This window comes from Coenobita brevimanus, chromosome 51 (assembly GCF_032717465.1).
Source record: "Coenobita brevimanus isolate Jiangsu-jjx chromosome 51, ASM3271746v2, whole genome shotgun sequence".
Classification (NCBI taxonomy): domain Eukaryota; kingdom Metazoa; phylum Arthropoda; class Malacostraca; order Decapoda; family Coenobitidae; genus Coenobita; species Coenobita brevimanus.
The window spans coordinates 25,129,424-25,151,208 of NC_137004.1; the positions used below are offsets into that span (position 1 = coordinate 25,129,424).

At 40.1% G+C, this 21,785-nt stretch overlaps 1 protein-coding gene across 1 annotated transcript in view; it reads right to left on the reverse strand.

The window, feature by feature from the left end:
* The window catches only part of LOC145400190 (uncharacterized), a 120,528-nt gene that overhangs the window by 73,724 nt on the left and 25,019 nt on the right, over positions 1-21,785 (reverse strand). The window contains exons 7-11 of the mRNA XM_080272703.1: positions 21,272-21,457; positions 12,174-12,296; positions 11,249-11,500; positions 8,383-8,502; positions 1-320 (exon numbers count right to left, since the gene is read on the reverse strand). The exon at positions 1-320 is cut by the window's left edge and continues 329 nt beyond it. Of these exons, the coding sequence (XP_080128829.1) occupies positions 1-320; positions 8,383-8,502; positions 11,249-11,500; positions 12,174-12,296; positions 21,272-21,457 (1,001 nt within the window). The remainder of the gene's footprint in view (positions 321-8,382; positions 8,503-11,248; positions 11,501-12,173; positions 12,297-21,271; positions 21,458-21,785) is intronic.

Sequence of the window (21,785 nt, forward strand, 5' to 3'; positions counted from 1 at the left end):
GTGGTAGGTGGCTCGGTGGTAGTTGACTCAGTGGTAGGTGGCTCAGTGGTAGGTGGTTGTGTGGCAGGTGACTTAGTAGTAGGTGGCTCAGTGGTAGGTGACTGAGTGGTAGGTGGCTCGGTGGTAGGTGGCTCGGTGGTAGTTGACTCAGTGGTAGGTGGCTCAGTGGTAGGTGGTGGGGTAGTTGTTGGCAGGGGGGGCAGAGTAGGCAGGAGTGTGCAGGGAGGATGGTTTTCCGGGAAGTCACAGCCCTGCAGGTCCTCCACAAAGACAGTTCCAGGCGGACAGTGGAACTCCCACACTCGCCACTTCCCTCCCTCCTGTAAGCATATAATACATTAATTACCACATGACATCTAAATAATAAAATCAAGCTTTGTATGTAGGTCTGTCTGTCTGTTCGTTTGTTTGTTTCTTTCACGAGAACGGTAATAGTCGTCGACCTATTTCTATTTGCATTAGGTCGAGATTTGTCAAGGGACTGTCAGAGAAATGCCAAAAAAAAAAAAAAAAAAAAAAAATGACGATCGCGCTCGACGCGACAGCAAAAGATTGTCTGAAATTGCAACGCACGAAAATATGTGAAAATCATTTTTCGACTTTATGGTCAGAATTGGTCATTGTGGTCTCAATAACGGTATGGCAACAAAGATAATGTTATTTGCAAACATTTTGTGCCGAAAAAGCTATTAGTTAGTCATGCTAATTTTTCCGGGCAAGCACTAGTTAGATTAAAATGTGGTGGAAGTTCGGTATTAATTTAGCTTTCATGAATCCTTACAGTATATTCTCACACGCGCCACCTCCCTTCCTCCAGCAACACATAGCGTCGCTACATATGAGTATATCGTGGAAAATTAATAAGACACCTTTTATTAGCATTTTCAGTATAAATCTTAAACCTGTCACCTCCCTCCATTGTGTAACATGTATTAGAATTAACACATGACGTCACTATACAAGTTGGAGGAAGTATCAAACCATCATTTATAAATCCCATCTCGGTATTAAAGCACATTTTTATCAATCTTTGCCGTATGCAACCCGCCATTTTTCATTCTCCTAGAACATACATTAAACATGTAATAGGCGTCCACACTTAAAGTGTGGAACGTGTTTGAGAGAGCGAGCGAGCAAGTCAGGCAGTGCTGAATATTCTCATGTGGCTCATCATCTGATTCCCTGACCTGAAAATACTAAAAAGAACTTATTATATTACACCAAAAATATTCCTTCACACTTCCTAAAACCAATACTCCTCTTGTAATAATTTTAGGTCTAGGGATTGGGACCAGGCAGGTTAATAATGACTTTGCTTTTTGCACACTCACAAAAATTATTTACACCAAATCTCTCGGTGTGCTCCGATTCGAATCAGAAATAAGAAATTTGGAGTTTCTCTCGTCGATCAGGGTATTGTATTAGTTTGACTCGGATTCAGTCAAAAATTTCCAAAAAAGCCAAACAGAAGGTATTATATGTTTTGAAAAGGTAAAATCTGGTTGCTCTCAGCAATCATTGGAAAATACTGCTGCGCTACCCACGCATCCTTAGACTGTAACTTCTTGTGCAGCTGGCTGTTACGCTAATCGCGTCATAAAAAATCGTTTTCTCGATTTTCGGAAAAGCTATTGGAAACTACGGGTTGTTTATGAAATAAAAATAATTGAAGATTTTTATGTGATTTCCAAATTGGCGTCTATCTTTCTCGTAACTTCAAAATTGGCTGAGATATCCGAAAAGTTAGCTACTGTACTACAGAGTTGTCCCATTTCTTGCTGGTGCGATAAATTTTTCGCTCGGGTACATATGTTGGGGGTCCAAACTGTGACTAAGTTTGGTGTTCGAGCGAGCAAAGCGAGCTCAAACAATTAACACGTAACGTTTGCATATGAGTTGAAGTAGGTATTGGTCCACTATATGTTAAGTCTTAGTATTGTCATCTTACCCGCCTCTTTTTCTCCTGTTAACACATACTGTATTAACACATTACGTCTGTATATATTTTTAAGAAATTTTCAATCAGTCGCAAGTTAAACACTTGAGTACCACTATATCCAATCAATGACATTATTGCTATAAACAGTAAGCCTGTGTTGATGTGCCGTAGCAAATTTATGTTCTGTTACATGGAATATTCCGACCAGTCAGTATATGCTGAATTTCGTCAGCATATAATCAGCTTTTCTTTAAACAACCCTGGTGTCATAAGCATTAGAAGGCTACTAAACACATTTTTCCCTAAATGAAGACACTTATTTCTTTGGTTATATTAGAACTTCTTCCTATTTGTCGTCCCATTCATTAAGCACAAAAGAACAGCTATTTGATCAGGAACGTCCCTTTTTCATACTGTTATCAAGAAATGAACAGATGGCCAAAGTAACAGGTAACATCAGTTGAAAGTTACGTGGAAATGTAGTTGAAAGAAATTTCTCAAGATAACCGGCATGTTTGATCAAATTTTATAACTTAAAGTACAGGTTGACATGCACGTACTCTATCGCATATTAGTGTTTTCTCTTTGTGAATACGATGACAATACAGTCATCCCCAAACTATTCATCTTTTGTTGCAGAATAAAGAACCTGCAAGGGTAACACTACAGTTTTTTCCATAATGCGCATCAAACTGGGCAAGTCTCCTCTAGAGATCCTGGAATTACACCAAACGATTGACAGACAGTTGGGGATTGTTTAATGTCCGTCTAGAGTACAATACTGATTTCAAAATAGATGGGTAGGTAGGTCTTTAGGTAGCTAGTAGGCTACGGCATCACCACAGTATTGCTATTTTGAACTCACCTTGCCTTTCGTACCGTTATTATTATTATTTTTTTAATCACAGCATCTCCATTTTCAGCTGATGTTTCCTTCCATACTTTTTTTTTTTATCACACTATTGCCATTTTCAACTGATGCTGCTTTCCGTAGTTTTTTTTTTTTTTTTACTGCAGCTGGTGTTGTCTTCTGTAACGTTGTTTTGATCACAGTATGATGACTTTCACATGATATTGTCTTCTGTGTCTTTTTTTTTTTTTTTAAATCACAGTATTATCATTTTCAGCTGATTTTGACTTTGTGCCGTTATTCTTATCACTCAGCGTCGATGGCCGGACTGCATTAGTTGTTTAAAATGGAGTGATGTCTCTTATAAGTTCTGCATTTATGTAGTTTCTTATATGACTTAATAACAAGGAATCTATAAAATAAATAAATGTGACCTCAGTTTATATCTGAACACCATAGATTCGTAAAGGTTTTAGCGCCAGAAATCAGCCTATAGGAGATCAGCAAACGACTTTCTTTAACTTAGGAGTGGTTTCTTGTACTATAACGGATAAAAGCACTCTCAGCTAAATCTTGCATGACATCAGAAATACTGAGTGTTTATTTTTCATAGTTACAGACGATTATATTATTTTACTTAATGTGTGACATTTGGGTCTCATGGGGTTTACATGTAAAGGAAGCATAAAGCAGATTCGTGTCTACAATGCAGCCACCCAAATGAAATATTTCGAGGAATTAATTACAGGTATGTTGCCATCTCAGAGCATTTTGAAAGACAGTGCAATTTCATTCCAGTAGTTTAAGTCACTCAGCATTGCTCATGTCCACCCAGCGCGCGAGGTAATTTGATAATCACAGTTAGATAAAGCAGGAGATCACATGAACATACAGCTCAGTAAGCAGAGGAAAATTAATGTCGGTGAACTGGAAACAACTGGAATTCCTGGTAATCATGTAGCCAGTGCATTATCATCATCGCTTCGCTTGGATAGAAATTTGCGCATCCATTGTGTGGGAATGGGAAGAAGTAATTTGATTTGGGTCCAGAGAGTTCAAAGATAACCGTCAGAGTTCTAGCGTGGTGCCGCTGTGCTCTTTGAAGACCCCCACTAACATCAGTAGATGCTGTTATGTTATTAACTGAATGGTTAAGAAATCCTTCGATCAAGTTGGTTAGTAACTTAAAAAGGTGAAGATCACATCAGAATAGCAAAAACACACAGGAACTTCTTGGCAAGCATGAAAAACAAGCATTACAAAACCCCAGGGGTTCACTAGAGAGCCGCTTATCCTCGTGTTTGGGATCAGTGGGCCGGAATGGGGATGTCTGCAGTTTCTTACAACCAACGTTTTGTAAGTAAACAATGTAAACAATCAGATGACTATTTACAGTTATAATCCGGTGTTATATATTGTTAATTATCGTTTTCTTTCCGTGGTTTGTTATTATTGCTAACCATATTTACATTTTAAGATTTGTGAGCACTCTTTATGTATCAGGAGCGACATAAAATCGACTTTATTATACCATCCTTTGTGGTCAGGAAAGTTTCATTAACGAATATAGCTAAGCCTGACGTAGCAAACCCCATATCATGGGTTTTCATTATATCTCCAGGGATCTAAGGAAATCCTTTGCCGAGGACGGCAGTAGCCCTATTTTGACGAACGGCGGCAGAAAATCAGGACATTGTGACGACTCATCTAAGAAAGGAAGGACGGTAGAGAGAGAAAAGAACGTAGGGAGGTTGGAAAGGAAGATATGAGATTGTTACGAAATATATGACCAGAAAATGACATCCATCTTAGAGAAAAGTATTTCCAGAATACAATCATACAAAGAAATTAAATAAAACAAGAAGTAATTAAGCGATAACGAATTAAAGGAAAGTTATGTGAGAAGAAAATGCTACTGTGTGCTTTGTTCTTCTGGCAGATCATTTACATTAGCGCTCGCGAAGCGAGAGAGTGTTTTGTTTGAATGTGTGTGTGTGTGTGGGTGGGTGGGTATGTATGTGTGTCTGTCTGTTAAAAAAATTACTCAGTTTTTATCCGATTTCAAACCAGCGTGGTGGAAAGACTGAGGGACAGCCAACGAGAACACCTATCATTATACTGAACAATAAGGCAAAGGTACATGTCTCAAGGTTAAGCAGAATGTAGCATTGCAAGCCTACAGTTTATCCAGTTTTGAGCAGACTTGGGAGAAGGATTAGGAGTAAGATAAGAATGAAGTGGTGTAATTTGGAGAAGAATCAATAAAAGTTAAAGGTCACAGGGCAAGGTCAGAATTCGACTCAGGTGTGTCCGTGTTAACAAGATAAGGAGCATTTTGATCCGATTTTATTAGTCTTAGTGGACACATAGTGGATCAGCCAAGATTTTTTTTTTTTTCGAACAACAGGGCAAGGGTGAAGGGTGAAGGGCACAGTGTAAAGCCACCACTAAAAATTTTTAACCATATTTAGACTAAACTTTGTGGAGGAGTTGAGGATCAGGTTACAATAAATGGATCCGGTTTTGAGAACAAACAGTCGAAGGTGAAGGTCACTAAAGAAAGGCCTACTGTAAGTCCAAGGCCACGGGACAAAGTCAGTTCAGTTTTGATACGATCTGAACCAAAATTGGTGAAAATGTTAAGGGTCAGGCAAAAACGAGGGGCTTCAATGCTGAGAACAGTTAGTTAGAGTTGAAGGCCACAGGGCAAGGTCAGAATTCGACCTCTGTGTCTGTGTGTAAACATAATAACTAAAACAGGTTCTGTTCTGATTTCGATTAAAATTGGTGAATGAATTCGGAATCATCCGAGGAGCTGACCTTGTGCTTTTAGAACAATACGTCACGGGTTTAGGTCATATGCAAGATCACGTTAAACAGTTTTTATTTAATATAGGTTAATCTTTGTTGAAGGGTTCAGGCAAAACAAAAAAAAAGAGAGAGAAAAGAAAAGGAAAGAAAAAAGAAAGAAAAAGAAAAAAGAAAAGGAAAAGGAAAAGAAATGATAAATAGTTTCGATTCTGAGAATGAAGGTCAAGGCCACTGGGAACACCAAGGGTCAGGGTCACTGGGCAAAGTCACCTCAACCAGTATTGTTCTGATATGAACTAAGTTGGTGGAAGAGTTAAGAGCTGGGCAAGAATGAAGTAATCTGATTTTGAAAGCGATGTGTCCAAAGTCAAGGTCACTGGGCAGCTCCAAAAATTCGGCTTTTACACCGGTTGGCAGGCGCGGGTAATGAACTTTCTCACTTCTCAGTACCTCTCCTTGTTTGCTAGGTGTGTAATTTTTGCAAACTGCTTTCAATTAACCTTGTCAGAGAGCCTTCCTATACGCAATATTGTGATATATATATATATATATATATATATATATATATATATATATATATAATCTCATCAGCCGTTTGAGTGTCCACTGCAGGACCGGCCTACTTGTATCCTGACCGAAGTGGGGACTATACAACCAATGTATCTCTACCAAGTGGCTTAGTCTGTCTGGTACAGATTGTATATAGGGTGAGAAGTGCTTGTAAGTGTAGTGTTGTAGCGGCTTTGGATGCGTGTGTAGACTGTGAACCAAGTGTAATCTGCCCGCGCAAGCCAACTGGGTGCAAGCATACTTTATAGTATGTGACACTGGTTCAACCACAGCACCCCTTGTGTTCGCCAAAGCAGTACGTGGCCAGAAGAACGTTCCCAAAGTTTATTACCCTGATGGGGCGCGAACCTTCGTTCTTCAGTGTATGAAAACGCACACTTTACCACTGTACCACAGAGGCTCATATATATATACAGGGTGTAACGCGACGTATGACAAAAACTTACACCAATGATCTATCATGTAATTTTGAGTATATTTTGTTCTATAAACATATGCTCTCTGCGACCCCAGTTCAGTACCCAACATTCGGCTGTTTTGTGTAAAAGCTTCGTCTCTTGCATGTGCCATTGCTTGAGAGCTTCGCAGGGCGACGGGAGACGAGTATTATTAGCTTATACTGTTGTACATAAAAATCCCATATCCTATCAGTACACACGAGTTTTAAGAAGAAACTTTACGTAGTCTATTGATTCTTTAACATCGTCATACATTCATGCAATTCTTTTGCGCAAATCGACTGTAATTAAGGATTAAATTCAAATTTTATGGCTTGGAAGGGAGTAGGGAAGGAGGGAGGACAGGCTGGTGTGTTGTTGCCAGTTGTGTAATATTTGGTTTGTAGAATGTTGCTACCAGCATTATCATAACACCCACAGCTCATTCGGTGAAAGAACATTACTGTACTGAGTGACTAGCATCACTTTAATCAGGAGTAATATTATTATTCATTACAATTTTTCTGCTGCAAGTAAACGTGGCACCATTTTTTTCATATGATGTTGACGTGAGAACAGTGATACAGGATTGCCAATGTAATGACTATGCAGCTAGACCTATTTTTTGCTTCTACTTGCAGCACTATTTAACATCTGGCAACATGATATCTACCTACATTCTGGATATTTTTGCCATTTTTAGGTGATATTCTAGAGATTTTATCGTATTTTCTGGCGATGTTTTGCAGTGTTTATTATCTAGCGACATTCTAGCAAGTTTTCAGGACTAAACTAGCGAGATTGATGATAAGGACTTGGCAACCCTGCGTGGCTGCGTCCACTGTCCTTTGAACGGGAACATTTGCAGGGGAGGTACACACTTCAAATACTGTTCTCCGCGTTCTGTTGTTCACCGAGTTTAGCTTCACATGTTCATGAAACAGCATGCCATGTATGTACAGCAATGAAGAATATGCAGATATCGTGTATTTTTTATGGATTCTGCGATGGTAATGCCAGTGCTGCAGAGAGAAACACAGGTGGAGATACCCAATGCGCCACGTTTACTTGCAGCATAAAATTTGTGATAAATAAAATTCTTCCTGACTTAAAGTGAGCCTAATCTCCCTTTGGAATAACGTTTTTTCACTGAATGAGCTGTGGGTGTTATGATAATGCTGGTAGCAACATCCTACGAACCAAATATTACACAACTGGCAACAACACACCAGCCTGTCCTCCTTCCCTCCCTACTCCCTTCCAAGCCATAAAATTTGAATTTAATCCTTAATTACAGTCGATTTGTGCAAAAGAATTGCATGAAAGCATGACGATGTTAAAGTTTCAATAGTCTATGTCAAGTTTCTTCTTAAAACTCGTGTGTACTGATAGGATATGGGATTTTTATGTACAACAGTATAAGCTAATAATACTCGTCTCCAGTCGCCCTGCGAAGCTCTCAAGCAATGGCACATGCAAGAGACGAAGCTTTTACACAAAACAGCCGAATGTTGGGTATTGAACTGGGGTCGCAGAGAGCATATGTTTATAGAACAAAATATACTCAAAATTACATGATAGATCATTGGTGTAAGTTTTTGTCATACGTCACGTTACACCCTGTGTATATATATATATATATATATATATATATATATATATATATATATATATATATCACAATATTGCGTATTGTCCTACCTGGTGGCACTCCTATTAATTTGCTTGGTGGCACTTCCATTGTCCTACCTGGTGGCACTTCTGTATTATCCTACCTGGTGGCACTCGTAAAACACCATGCAGTTGCCTCGAGGGTCAGCGTTGAATCCCTCCCTATGACAGATGGTGGTTGGGGCAGGTGTGGGCTCAGGTGTGGTCGTTGTTGTTGGATACTCCTGGGAAAATAAATACATCATCATCATCATTATCATAACAGTGGCGGCGGTAGGGAAATAAAAAAATAAACACTTCATCACCATAAGTATCATCATCATCATCATCACTATCGTTATCCTACGCCAATTTTCCACTTGTAATAAGGGTAGATAGAATACTTGAAAACGTAAATCACATATCTATACAAATAAGGCATAAAACAAATCCTTGAAAAACCCTGTGATAGTATGTTCAGCTCTGTCTAGAACATCATTACGGAATACTTTATAATGATTTACTTACATTCACCCTGTTCTCATAGCAAGTAATCTAAATGTTAATATTCTTATCTCTGCATGACTGGTACATTTGTCTCTCATCTTTAGTAACCTAATATGTAAACGGGTAAGGTTCAGCAAAACTAAAGTACATAGTCAACGGAAAACACCTTCAGTACATTATTGATCATCATCATCATCATCATCATCATCAGTGCGGCAGGCTCTTCTGTTTTGCTCTTGTGCCCACTTATATGTTTTCGACACTTAACCTCAGAATCTAAACCATTATACATAGGTGCACTCCTTTACCAATATTGTGTGTGTGTGTGTGTGTGTGTGTGTGTGTGTGTGTGTGTGTGTGTGTGTGTGTGTGTGTGTGTGTGTGTGTGTGTGTGTGTGTGTGTGTGTGTGTGTGTGTGTGTGTGTGTGTGTGATGAAAGCACTTATCAATAGCAGTTTTGCTAAAATATGACAGCAGTATATTCGGTGTTCCAGGGATTTAGTAGCTGGGTGAGACTGGAATCTAGGCCAGGCATTTATTTTGCGGTACATCTGGTTCGCTGATCAAAGCAGATTCTCTCTCTCTCTCTCTCTCTCTCTCTCTCTCTCTCGTTCCAGTTACCCGTTTCACTCAATCATCTCTTTTTTTCCACCCATCCATCTTTAATTATGTCCCTCATTCCATCCATTCACTCCATCTGTATATTTATTTTGCGCATTCATAACATTCCTATTACGTCATTTCATTCATCCACCTGCTCATCAACTTCTGAATCCTCGTAGTCATGTATCCACATCTCAGCACATCCTTTGTCCATCCATCCATCCATCTTTCTCTCCAAAGTTTTGTTCATTCATCCACGCATCCTTTCATTCATTTCTCCATCCATGCACCTAGCTTCGATTAGGCCATTTCTCCAATTTTTTGTTGAACCTTCCCAGAGGCGGCATGTAAAAACACCTTTGTCACAGAGGTACCGATTTGCTGAGAGACTGATTATCGTGCCTCAGCCAGCCCTGCACCTGGCACACGTTTTATTGCTGTACTGCGGGACTCCTCTGCTGTTGAGTTTCTTGGTCAGAGGAGTTATGAAATTGTGAAAACTGGTACTTAGCCTGTGAAAATGTGTAGAAAACGTTGAAATCTGACGCGTTGGTTTTGGTAGAGGTCGGCGCCCCTCAGTTTTGCTCAATGATGCACCTTTTTCTAGATACTTGAGTTTTGCGAAAATCTCAGTTTAGTTTTGGTAATTCTGTTTCACATGGATGAGTCTGGGTAAGTGTGGATAGGTCTGAGTTTGAAATTTGGTAGGATAGGTCTGCCATGAGGTTGAAGGTAAATTTTATTTGAGAGAAAAAAAACTTTGTGTTAGAGCAATTGTTAGGGTTAAATAGATTGATAGATAGATAGCCAGACATATAGATTCAAGGGCAGAGAGGTAGATACGAGTATATATTCGGTTAACTAGCTAGTTGAGTGGGTGAAAGAGAGATACTGCTGGATGAATGGCTGGAAGGATACACAGATAGACGACTTTGCGGGTAGTGGTTGAAATAGAAAAGTGAATGAGCAGATAGAGAGATAGACTGGAAAGATTAGGTAGGTGATGGGTGAATGGATGGATGGATAGATACGTGGATATAAATGGCTACGTCATGTATTCGAATGCACAACGCGATGGATTGTCAAACGTCACAAGATTATCCGTTCTCTCTCGAGTTTGAGGACAACCTGAAACATTTTTTGCCGGGCTCTTGTGTTTCTCAGTTAACCCATTCAAAGGGCAGGAAACAGCATGGCATCTCTTGATCTTTCTACTGTTCACTTACATACTTATTCATTCATTCATTCATTCTTGTATTTCTTACCAACACATCCATTCACTCACTTTCCCATCCATCTGTAAACTCCCATTCCGTCTGTTCATCCAGTCTGTTCACCAGTTACAATCCTTCTCCCTACCATTTATCCAGCTCGTCTGTCAGTCATTCCATTTATTCATCCCTCCACTCTTCTATCCATATGTCCGTGTGCCCATCTTTCCATCCCCCAATCCACCAATTTATCATTCCATCCATGATCCAACCATCTGTTTATCGTTTTACCTTCTACATCCATCCTCTTTATTCATCCGCCAATCTATCTGTCTATAGTATCTATCTATCTATCTGTCTGTCTATCTGTCTGTCTATCTGTCTACCTATTTATCTGTCAATCTATCTATTTATCCATCCGTCCATCAGTTCATCTATCCAGTCATAAATGCGTTCATCCACCCACCCACCCTCCCATCCATTCAATCATTCATTCATCCATCCATCCATCTATTCATCCATCGACCCACTCATCCATTCATTCATTCACTCTTTCATCCATTCATTCATTCACTCTTTCATCCATTTAATCATCCATTTTCATCCATTTAATCATCAATTTTCATCCAACCTTCTACCCACCCATCCCTCCTTGCCACCACCCACTTACTGTTGTGGTGGTAGTGTTGGGCCCTATGGTAGTGGTAACGAAGGGGATGGGAGGCGGGTTAGGCGTTGGGATAGGCTTTCCGTCCCTTAGAACAGTGCGGATAGTCCTGATGACGGGGAAGGTCACCACTCCCTCACTTCTTTCCCCTTCCTTTTCCACTCCCACGTGGTTGGCACAGTAGCCGTGGAAATCGTCGGTATCCAAAGACCATACCATTGCCCCAGCCAGTCCGTGGGCTTTGATGTAGGTAGCCTGTGGGGTAGAGAGTAAGACCGAGTGGGTAAATGTGTAACTGATAAAATAGATGTTTAGAGGAGAGGCGAACGTTATGTCAAACTTATTCTGTGCACAGAATCGAACTGCAGACTTTCCATTTCCGAGATGCAACGGAATGACGTGTAAAGCAAGAGTCGTGGGGTAAGCTAAGGTAGCGTGAGGGCGCCGCCACGCCAGTGTCGGAATTGGATATAATCTAACGCAAATTGTCAGATCGTTAAGGTCGGATATAAAGCTGGATTATGAACACTTCGTTTCATTTAGTTACGTTCTGGTCAATCTATTTCTCACCGTTAGACATGATGCAGTATTATGGTAAGAACGTGACCCAGTGAAACGAGGTGTTCTTATTCCAACATTACTCGTAGCGTGCGTAATCGGACAATTCTCGTCAGAATATGTCTGATTCAGGCCTTGGTGTGGCAGCGCCCTAAGGTAGAGTGATGCAGGGTCAGGCAGACTACTGGAGCACGGTAAAGGAGACTGAGTCTAAGAAAAGTATAATGTGTCAGACTGGGGTTGTCTGAGGTAAACTAAGGAAGAAAGAGGTAGAATGAAAGATTGAAGTAAATTGAGAGTGAGTGACTGAGACAGACTAGTGAATGAGGTAGAATTAGGCAAACTGAGTAAGGTATAATGAGGAACTAACCTTGACAGCGGCCGAGGTAGGGTCGTCGTAGCCGCACCACTGCCTGCCCTCGTATGCGTATGGCGACACCATGCTTCTGTCCCGCACCACCGTCCACCCGCCCACGCCCTCACTCTCACAGATCTGCGAGTGTAATAATATGGGATTATACGGGCTCATATGAGATTTTTCCATGTACTAGTGTAAAGAGGTCGCCTGCTATGAGCTCCTGGGGATTGTTCTTTTGTTATTTTTTAAAAGATGGTAATAACATCACCCTTCCGATAATGAACTTTTACACTAGCGTGGGCGTTGGCCCAGAGATAGTAAGTTTTGATGTGTGTGTGTGTGTGTGTGTGTGTGTGTGTGTGTGTGTGTGTGTGTGTGTGTGTGTGTGTGTGTTTAAAAAAACTGACAGTCAGTTTTGATCCGATTGTAATTGAACTCGCTGGAAGGCTTGAGTGTAGGCCATTGATCTGAGTATTGTTTGGGGGCGCAGTAGGTCAAGGGTCAAAGACATTTGTACGGGTAAAAGTCAGCTTCAGCAGTTTTGATCCGATTTAGGTCATAGCCTACTGGGTGAAATGGTGAAAGGCAAGGCAAGAACGAAGGGAACTGATTTTATGAACAACAGTCAAAAGTCAAGGTCACGGATAAATGAAAGGTCATGGTCATATAGTTTTGATTTGGCGTAGACCAAATTGGTGGAAAGGTTGAGGACGAGACAAGGATGAAGGGATTCGATTTTGAGAACACTAAGTTAACAATGAAGATCACACAGCAAGATCAAATTTCAACCCGTGTGTCCGTGTGTGTGGACAAGATGACCAAAACAATTTTCATCTGATTTTAACCAAACAGTACGCTGAGGTCAGGAAGAAGTCCCCACTTTTTTTTTTTTTTTTTTTTAAGGATGGTAAGTCAAAAGTTAAGGCCACAAGGTATAGTCAACCAAAAGTTTTTTTTTTTTTTTTTCCATATCGCCCAATCTTTGTAGACGGGTCCAGAATTAAAGCAAGGTTGAAGGAATTCGATTTTGAGAACAACTTATCAGATGTCAAAGTCACAGGGTAAGGTCAAATGTTCGAGCTCAACTTATTTACTTGATTTCGATATTTTTATTATCGAAGCTTGGTTAGATCATATCTTAGTTTTAAATGCTGTATTATGCGAGCATTACTATTTACGTGATAATGCTTACTTTATTTTGTCTAATATGTTACATTTACACGGAAATAAGTAGATTTACATTAACATAGCTAGGGAATGTCGCTCTAGATAAAAGTCTGTATTTTGATTTTTCAGTAAAGTTAGTGAAGCTTATTAGGCTACAAAACTTGTGAAATACTGTACAAGAACTGCATAATAGGTTAATGCATTATCATTGCAGTTATAATGGACAGTCGTTGTATAAATGCCCTACAATATAATCATTACAATAATGAAAGCTAGTAAAGAAGTGCAATATATAACCTGTATTATCATAAGATTAGAAGAGCAGTGATGGAGAGAGTAAAAATATGCCTGCCATTCTTATGCTGTGATTCCATATCTATTGTACAAAGTTGAAGAGTCATGGACAGTGTAAAATACAGCCTATATTGCTATTACAGTTTAGAATCTGAAATGCAAAACAGGACCTACATTATTGTAAACTGAACAAACTATGAAAATTATTCATCAGCCAGCAGTACAAACGTGCACAACCTACATAATTTTATAAGTGGTGATGTAGTGCATATAATTGTTAACCATATACAGTAGTACTTTATTATCTTCTTAATATGAACTGTACCGAACATTATGATAACTATTTAATAACCTAAATATTAATTACGGTTGTACAGGAATGTGCACATCAAAGTTTTTTCAGGGTCTAGTAGCTTACTCCGTACTGTACACCATTGCTGCTGCAGTCACAATGCAAATATGAATTTCATAAGGCTTTGCCAGCAACACTTTTGTGTAATATCATCAAACCATGGAAAATTATTGTATTAAAATTTGTATGTATACAAAACGCAGCCTGTTATCTTCCTGACAGCCAAACATTTTGTATAAATTTCAAGTATCTTTGCCAACGATCTCACAGCCGATGTCAGTTGTTATACTGGGGCTTTAACGAATAATTCATCGGTTTAAAAGTACATCTACTCCTCAGAATCATCAAGTAAAAGGTTCCCAAATTCATGTCTGGCTTAAAGTTCAGACTTGAGCAACAGCTCAGCCTGTGCATTGCAAGGTCTAAGGCTAATTTTTGCATAATGGCTTTTGGCGAGCAAATCTCAAGTCCTACTTGAAACTGACTCAAGCCTAGTTCTTGTATTTGGTCCTATATGACGTGCGATTAAAATACGCAGTATGCTGTAATAATTTACTGTTTAGTACAGAATGAAGTCTGTTGTGTTATATGCGCCTGAGCACATGTGATTAACGTTGCTCCTAGTGCAGTAAGGCATGCCTGGCCTCGTGTATATTTTTGCATGATATGGCAACGCTCTTGCAATAGCACGTTAATGCTATATGAAACTAAATTAATTTAGATTCAACATCATGATGTTGAATTTGATGTGTTCCACTGATTCCCTTGCTCCTCCTTCCTGACTTAACATCTCTAGCAACATAATACCATCCCCAGGTATACACCAGAGTTTTGTCTGAAACTGGAGAGATTTTGAACATAGGTTAATGGACTACATGTGTTAGACTGCTAATGAATATCAGCATCAACATTTTAATGAAGTAACATATGGTAGAGAGTGGAATCTGAAGCAGCTGCTGTTTGCAGATGATACTGCACTGGTGGCTGTTTCAGAGGAGAGATTGAGACAGTTGGTAGAGGAGTTTGGAAGGGTGTGTGAAAAGAGGAAATTGAAAGTAAATGATGATAAGAGTAAAGTGATGAAGTGTACGAAGTTGGTAGATGGTAGGGGGATGAATATAGTTTTGAATGGTGAGTTGCTTGAGGAGGTAGAGTGTTTTAACAATTTAGGGCCTCATGTTGCAGTGGATGGAAGAATAGATGTAGAAGCGAATTTTAGAATGAATGAAGTAGGAAAGGTGCTGGGAGGAATGAAGAAAGTGTTTAGATGTTCGCTTAGAATGGATGTAAAGAGATGGCTGTATGAGGGTGTTGTGGTACCTACTGCTTTACATGGGGCTGAAACATGAAATATGGGTGTAGCAGAGGAAACGTTTGAGTGTAATGGAGACGAGGTGTCTGATGAGTGTGTGTGGAGTGACACATGAATCGAGTGAGAAATGATGAAGTGCAAAGGAGAACTGGAGTTGTTCGGGGGATGGCTGATCGCGTTGAGCAAAGGGTGTTGTGATGGTTTGGGCATATGGAGAGAATGGATAATGAGCGATTGGTGAAAAAGATAACTAGATCTGATGTGAGAGGTGTAAGGCTGAGAGGAAGACCACGAATAGGATGGATGGACAGTGTAAAGAGAGCGCTGGATGCTAGAGAGATGTCTGTTGAGCAAGGAAGAGTGGCTGTGCGTGATAAATGAATGGAGAGAAATTGTGAATGAATAAATGATGATGCAGCCCTGAGGGGATATTCTCCCGCATTTTGTCTGATCAGCTGATCAGGTCAAGTGCGGGTAAGGGGATGGGTCCATTATGATGTGGCAGGGGTAAACCAGCTCTGCTGTCGGGCCTTGCTGCGGATGTCACTAATTGCACTGCGCAGTTGACCCTCGTGCGGTGTGGTGCGGTGAGGATCTGTCCCTTCTCCCCTCGGGGGCTAAGATGCGAATGAATGTGTGTGAGTGGATGAGTAAATTGGGAGTGTGTCGTCCTGTCTCGGCTACCTCCCTTTCCTTGGGGGAAGCAGCCTAGGTATACAGATAGATAGAACATACGTGGCACAGTGTACTGGGGTTGTCACTGGCAGTTGTGTAAGGCTGCTGGTAATTATGCTGATGTAATTTTCTTACATAACTACTAAACTGCGTCCTGTAATTACTGAATAGACCTTAGAATCCACCACTTTGAACAATTCCAGGATACGGCATTTACTGTGTTGCTGGAGAGTAGGGCACTATTATGGCAATTAGGAAAGAAGTCCGCTGCACAGTCATCTACAACATGATTCAGACAACACAACACCAGTATGGAACAATCTCACGTTGTGGAGTAGTGTCTCATAGGTATTGTTCTGGAATTCTAAATATTTATGTATTTGGTTACTAAATTATTGTGCATAGGTATCAAGACATATGACCCCTTTCCCCCCTCCCCCTCCACTCTCGACTCCTTACTCCACCTCTCCCACATACACCAACCCATGCCATGTCTCGCTTCCCCACTACCAGCCACTAATGAAAGTTTCGGAGTTTTGAGCCATTGCAGTCTGAGTTTACGACAATAGAGAGGTGGACTGGCAATGCTGACTGTACTGGTTGGAGGTAAAAGAGGCTGCACCATCATTGAAAACTCTTGTTAATGTGGTGTATTGACTTCTTGTGTTTATCAATGTCTCCGTCACCGTCACCACCATCGCCATTGTCATCACAGTTTTGAAAGCCATTGCGATCACCATCATCACCACACTAGCACCATTTCCATCATCACAGTTATCAATATCACTGTCGTGGTCATCATAACTAACGCCATCACCATTACTATTTGATCATCGTCGTCATCGTCGTCACCATCATCATCGCACCTCATTCATATTATGGCAGGGTTGTATATTTTATTGACCTTTGTACTGTAGAGATATTTCGCACACCATCACCAGACACTTTCCATCCATCCATCATCCCATCTTGTACTGCTCCATCAATGTTTGAAGGTAGTGCTATAAATTGATAACAGACGGAAGGTATAATACACACATACGAGTATACAATAATTCTCTCTCTCTCTCTCTCTCCGTCCACCATTGGCTCAGTTATTGTTCTCTGACTCTTCGTTACTAACTCTGACTCTCACTGCCTAACTAACTGCTATTGCCCCTCACTAACTCATTCTATCTGTTATTCTCTGGCTCTCTAAACTCTCCCGAAGGCTGGAAGGTCTTTATAAATCCTCCACTCCTCCATCTTCACCTACCAGAACAACTCAGAACATTCCAGAGCATAGGACAGAACTCACATTTTCTCGCGCAGTAATGCATTTAAATTAAGAATGCACAATGACAATAAGGACAAGAATTAATTATAAGGTAAGATAGAAAGAACATAATACAGAAATGACGAAATCTGTAGAATGTTCCTCACATCTACAGATACAAACCACTAACCCAATCCTACGGCAGGACACTTAATTTCTAGAAACATCCTCACATTTCCAGATAGAAACACAAACCTAATCCTACGGCACAACACAGTTTCAAGGATTTTCCTCACGTCTCCAAAGATAAACCACTAACCTAATCTACCGCCATAACAGCTGTAAACGCAAACATTCTCTGTCTATTTATCCCGCAGGAGGATCCGTAGTGATAATAATACAAATCTCAAAATGTATGTCAAACTTCTTCCATTCCGGTGAACCACGGCACTGTGAAATAAAACTCCCTGATATTGCACTCAGAAAATAAAATTTTCACGTCGAAATCCCCTCAGTGATGACGTTCTATCCCTAAATCCTTTTAATACAGTGATGTAGGTATATTTATTTAGTCTTGCTATCCCCATCCGGTTTCATTCAACTCAGGTGATTTTTTTTTTTTTTTTTTTTTTTTTGAATGGGCCAGAGAAAGCAGTCTCTAACTCCCCTAGCTCCAACAGTACTTACCAAACAAAATACACACTTATGGGAGTACCAAGAATGATGTGAAAAAGACGTCCACGGGGTGAAAAAAGGTTTTTAAATCAGTTCTGGCACCCGGACGGTCACCTTGCAGGAAAATATTGCAAATATCATGACCAGCGTCACTCACAGGGTCAGGGGTGCGTGATATTGCAAGTCCACTCTATCCCACCCACACTCACCCACCCACCCACCCACACCACTCTTGCCTCATGCACGGTCACTCACCCCCACTCTCCCATGCCACTCTGTTGTCCTCAGACTTACTCCTCCGTTTCCCACAACCCCCGGAAATATTGATAAATAATAATAAAATGGTCATGAAAGGACTGGAGGAATTTGGATGAAGGAATATCTGAACACTGCATAAACCGCCGAGATAGTTCTGGATATTTTGGAGATCGTGGCCCTGGGTTTTGTTGCTGTACACCAGGAAACCATTTACTACGTTGGGTGGTAACCATATAACCAAATTATGGCTGCAGGTGGCATAGTGGGTAATTATTGCACTCCAATCGGACTGAGCCGGTGAAGGTTTATATCCAAGGGATGGTTGGGGTTGATTGCTCATGTATTCCCACTCAGGGATGAGTGAGGCTGGTCACTCTCATCTTAAATGTCGGGACCAACTGCCTAGCCCCGGGCACCTACGCTTCTCATGGGGCAGTGTAGGATTGGATGATGGATGGATGGATTATTATTATTATTATTATTATTATTATTATTATTATTATCATTATTATTATTATTATTATCATCATTATCATCATCATTACCATTATCATTATTGTTATTATTGTTGCTGCTGTTTTGTTGTTGTTGTGGTTGTTGCTGTTATTGTTGCCGCTGTAACTGTTATCATAACTATTTTTATTATTGTTATTATTATTTATCATCATTATCATCAACATCAGCAGCAGCAGCAGCACTCAGTTTCCCAGTGTTATTAATGAGACAATCAGAATTCAAAACAAGGAAAAGGAAGACATAAAGTAAAACTATTATCATAATTAGCCACACTTCCGAGCAGTCTAATTTGTAAAGCCTGCAGAATATCAGCAGCTTTCTGTACAAAATCAAAATGAAAAATATGAATGTAGTCAGCGCTAGGAGTCAGCTTTAATGTGTACCCACTCCTTTAAAGGCTATCTCGGGTAACCTGGTAAGTGCTCTGCATTCCCAGGAGATTCTTTTCTGATATATGTTGGGCGATATTACTCTGCCGACAGAAACTTCCTGCACTCAAAATATTATCAATATATGCCTGGCTTATTCTTCAGTCAGCCATCTTGGACTGATAGTATTTTCTGAAAGCATGTTTCAGTTATTTGAATATATGCTCCTTGATTCGTAACTCTAATTCTTTTCTTCTGAATGGAAAATAGTACAGGTGATTATAATAATTTTGTGCATTTTTTCCTTGGGTATTCAGAGACATTGTTCTCTTCTTTATCTGGCACTTTCATCGCTTCAGTACCTTTGTTATATCACCCTGACTCTCCACATTGCTAATGAGTACAAAGGGTGTTACCTTAGCTGGTTATACCACAAAGTTCTGATGTCAAGTAGAATTTTAGACATACCTCCGTAGATACTTTATCTTGGACACAAACGCAAGCACTTTTTTTTTATTTTTTGTCATTTGTACATTGCGTCTTCTAATCTTTTGTGACCGCCAAATGATTTCATCAGTTGACACGTGTCATGTGGTAATCATGGGATTGGAGGCAGTTCTAATTACCCTCTTCAACATCACGACATCTCGGGTATACTTTAGTTTTCTAACCTCCACGCGATTTTTGTCAGTTCAAAAGAAATCTGTAGTACTGACAGGGTTAGGAACAATCTCCTTTAATCACCTTTATTACAAGGAGATCTTGCATATTTTATTATCATTGCTGCCTTACTGTTTTTGTCACCTACGGAGAGACTTCTGATAGAGCTAAAACCGAGAATATGTAGATGAACATTGTCATCTTAACTATCTGTTTGTATTTACCATTTAATCCCTTACTACTCGTAGGAGGACGTCTTTATTTAACTCGTGTTCTCCAGGCGATTTATTCAGCTTAGGAGAGATTTCCCGAACTAAAAGGTTTGGGTATAGTCGCCATTAACCCATTCATCACTGTGGAGTTTTAACAAGCCGAATAGAATCGTCAGATAACATTAAGGAAAAAATTGCAATTGTGTCCTAGGGATGCAAGGGTAAGCTGAATAAAGAAAAGACTCCATAAAGTTGAGATTTTTCACTGCATTCCCATTTTTCGTTATTTCTCTTCATTGTTTTCTTCTATTTCATCTCTCTTATTATTATTCTCTATTTCGCTATTTTTCCCCGTCACTTACACTTATTCCTTTCATCTACTCCCTCGCCTCCACCCTCTCTTGTTTCCCATCTGCTTCTTTCTGCTAATCATCATTCTTCTTTTTCCTCTTCTTCTTCTTCCTATTATTATTACTATCCTCCTTCTCCTCCTCCTCCTCCTCCTCCTCCTCCTCCATTCAATCTCCCCTTCTGCATTTTTATCATTTCCTTCACCTGTCGGCGGCCATCCATTGCTATTCCACGGCCCTTCTTCACAAACTTCCCTATTTTTGGTGATATGAGAAAAGCAAGAGGAGAAAGTTTTAGTCTTTCTTCTTTCTTTACATCTTTCTCATTTTTTCTTTTTCTCATTTCCCTCTCCACCTCGTTTCTTCATTTTTATTTTTCCCTCTTCCTTCTATTTTTCTTCCCTTTTCATTCCCGTTCTTTTTTTCTTTATTGGTATTTCTTGCTGTTTTGCTTTCTTCTTCTTTTTCTTCCTTTATTCCTTCATAATTCCCTTTTCCTTACCTTTTTCCTCCTTTTTTTAACCATTAACCTTTTTCCTCCTGTAGTAAGTTAATTTTAAGCTATATATGAGTTTCCTTTATATTTTAATTCTCCCTCTTTATTGCCTTCTTGACTGGTTCCTTTGATCTTGGTTTCTATCACTGTTTATTAACTTACCTTTATTGGCATCTTTCTTTATTTAATTGCTTTTCATTTACATAATTATTTCCCGTTGAATGAATCCCTCCTGCATTTGACTTTTAAAAAAATTCTTTCAGTCCTTGTCTCTCCACTGTTCTCCTGTCTCCTCCTACCTTCCAGTCTCCTCTCCCCTCCTTTCTTCTCTCCCCTTCTGCCTCTCTCCTGTCTTTCCGCATTCACTATCCCTGAAAGCCAGCCCAAGAATGTGTCTGCCAAAATATTTCAGAGTTTTAGAAAAGTTAGTGAAATGCTTTTCACTCATATCCCTTGTTATTCTCTCTCTCTCTCTCTCTCTCTCTCTCTCTCTCTCTCTCTCTCTCTCTCTCTCTCTCACCTCGTTATATCCAAGTATGCCTGGTGCCCTTGTGTATGGTCCTGGTGTGCCTGGTTGTGGTGCGGGGGAGTACACATCGTGGCTGGCGGCGGACGAGAGGGTGAAGCATCGGCCATACGAGCCCACACCCATCACTAGCTTGGAGGCGGGGAGGCCCAGGTGTAGCCAGTACCTCACAGCGTAGTCCTGGCCAGGGTAGATGAATGTCTCGCCACAGGTATCGTTTATCATACGAGCTATATAGGCTAATCAGATAAAATGCAAAAGTACAACAATCCACCTACAGATATAATGTATTTTTGTATGATGGAAACTATAAAAGTTACAGTAAACAAACAAACAAACAAAAATGATATGAATGGGGAATCCACCCACGAAATCAAAATATGAGCAGATATGATGCAAACGTCAGGCAGATAATAGAGGGTGACTCATGCGTTGTTCCACCCGTGTCAGTTCTCGTGTGCTGCGGGAACGACTTAGTTTTACCAATGTATAGCCACCGTGAATCCCC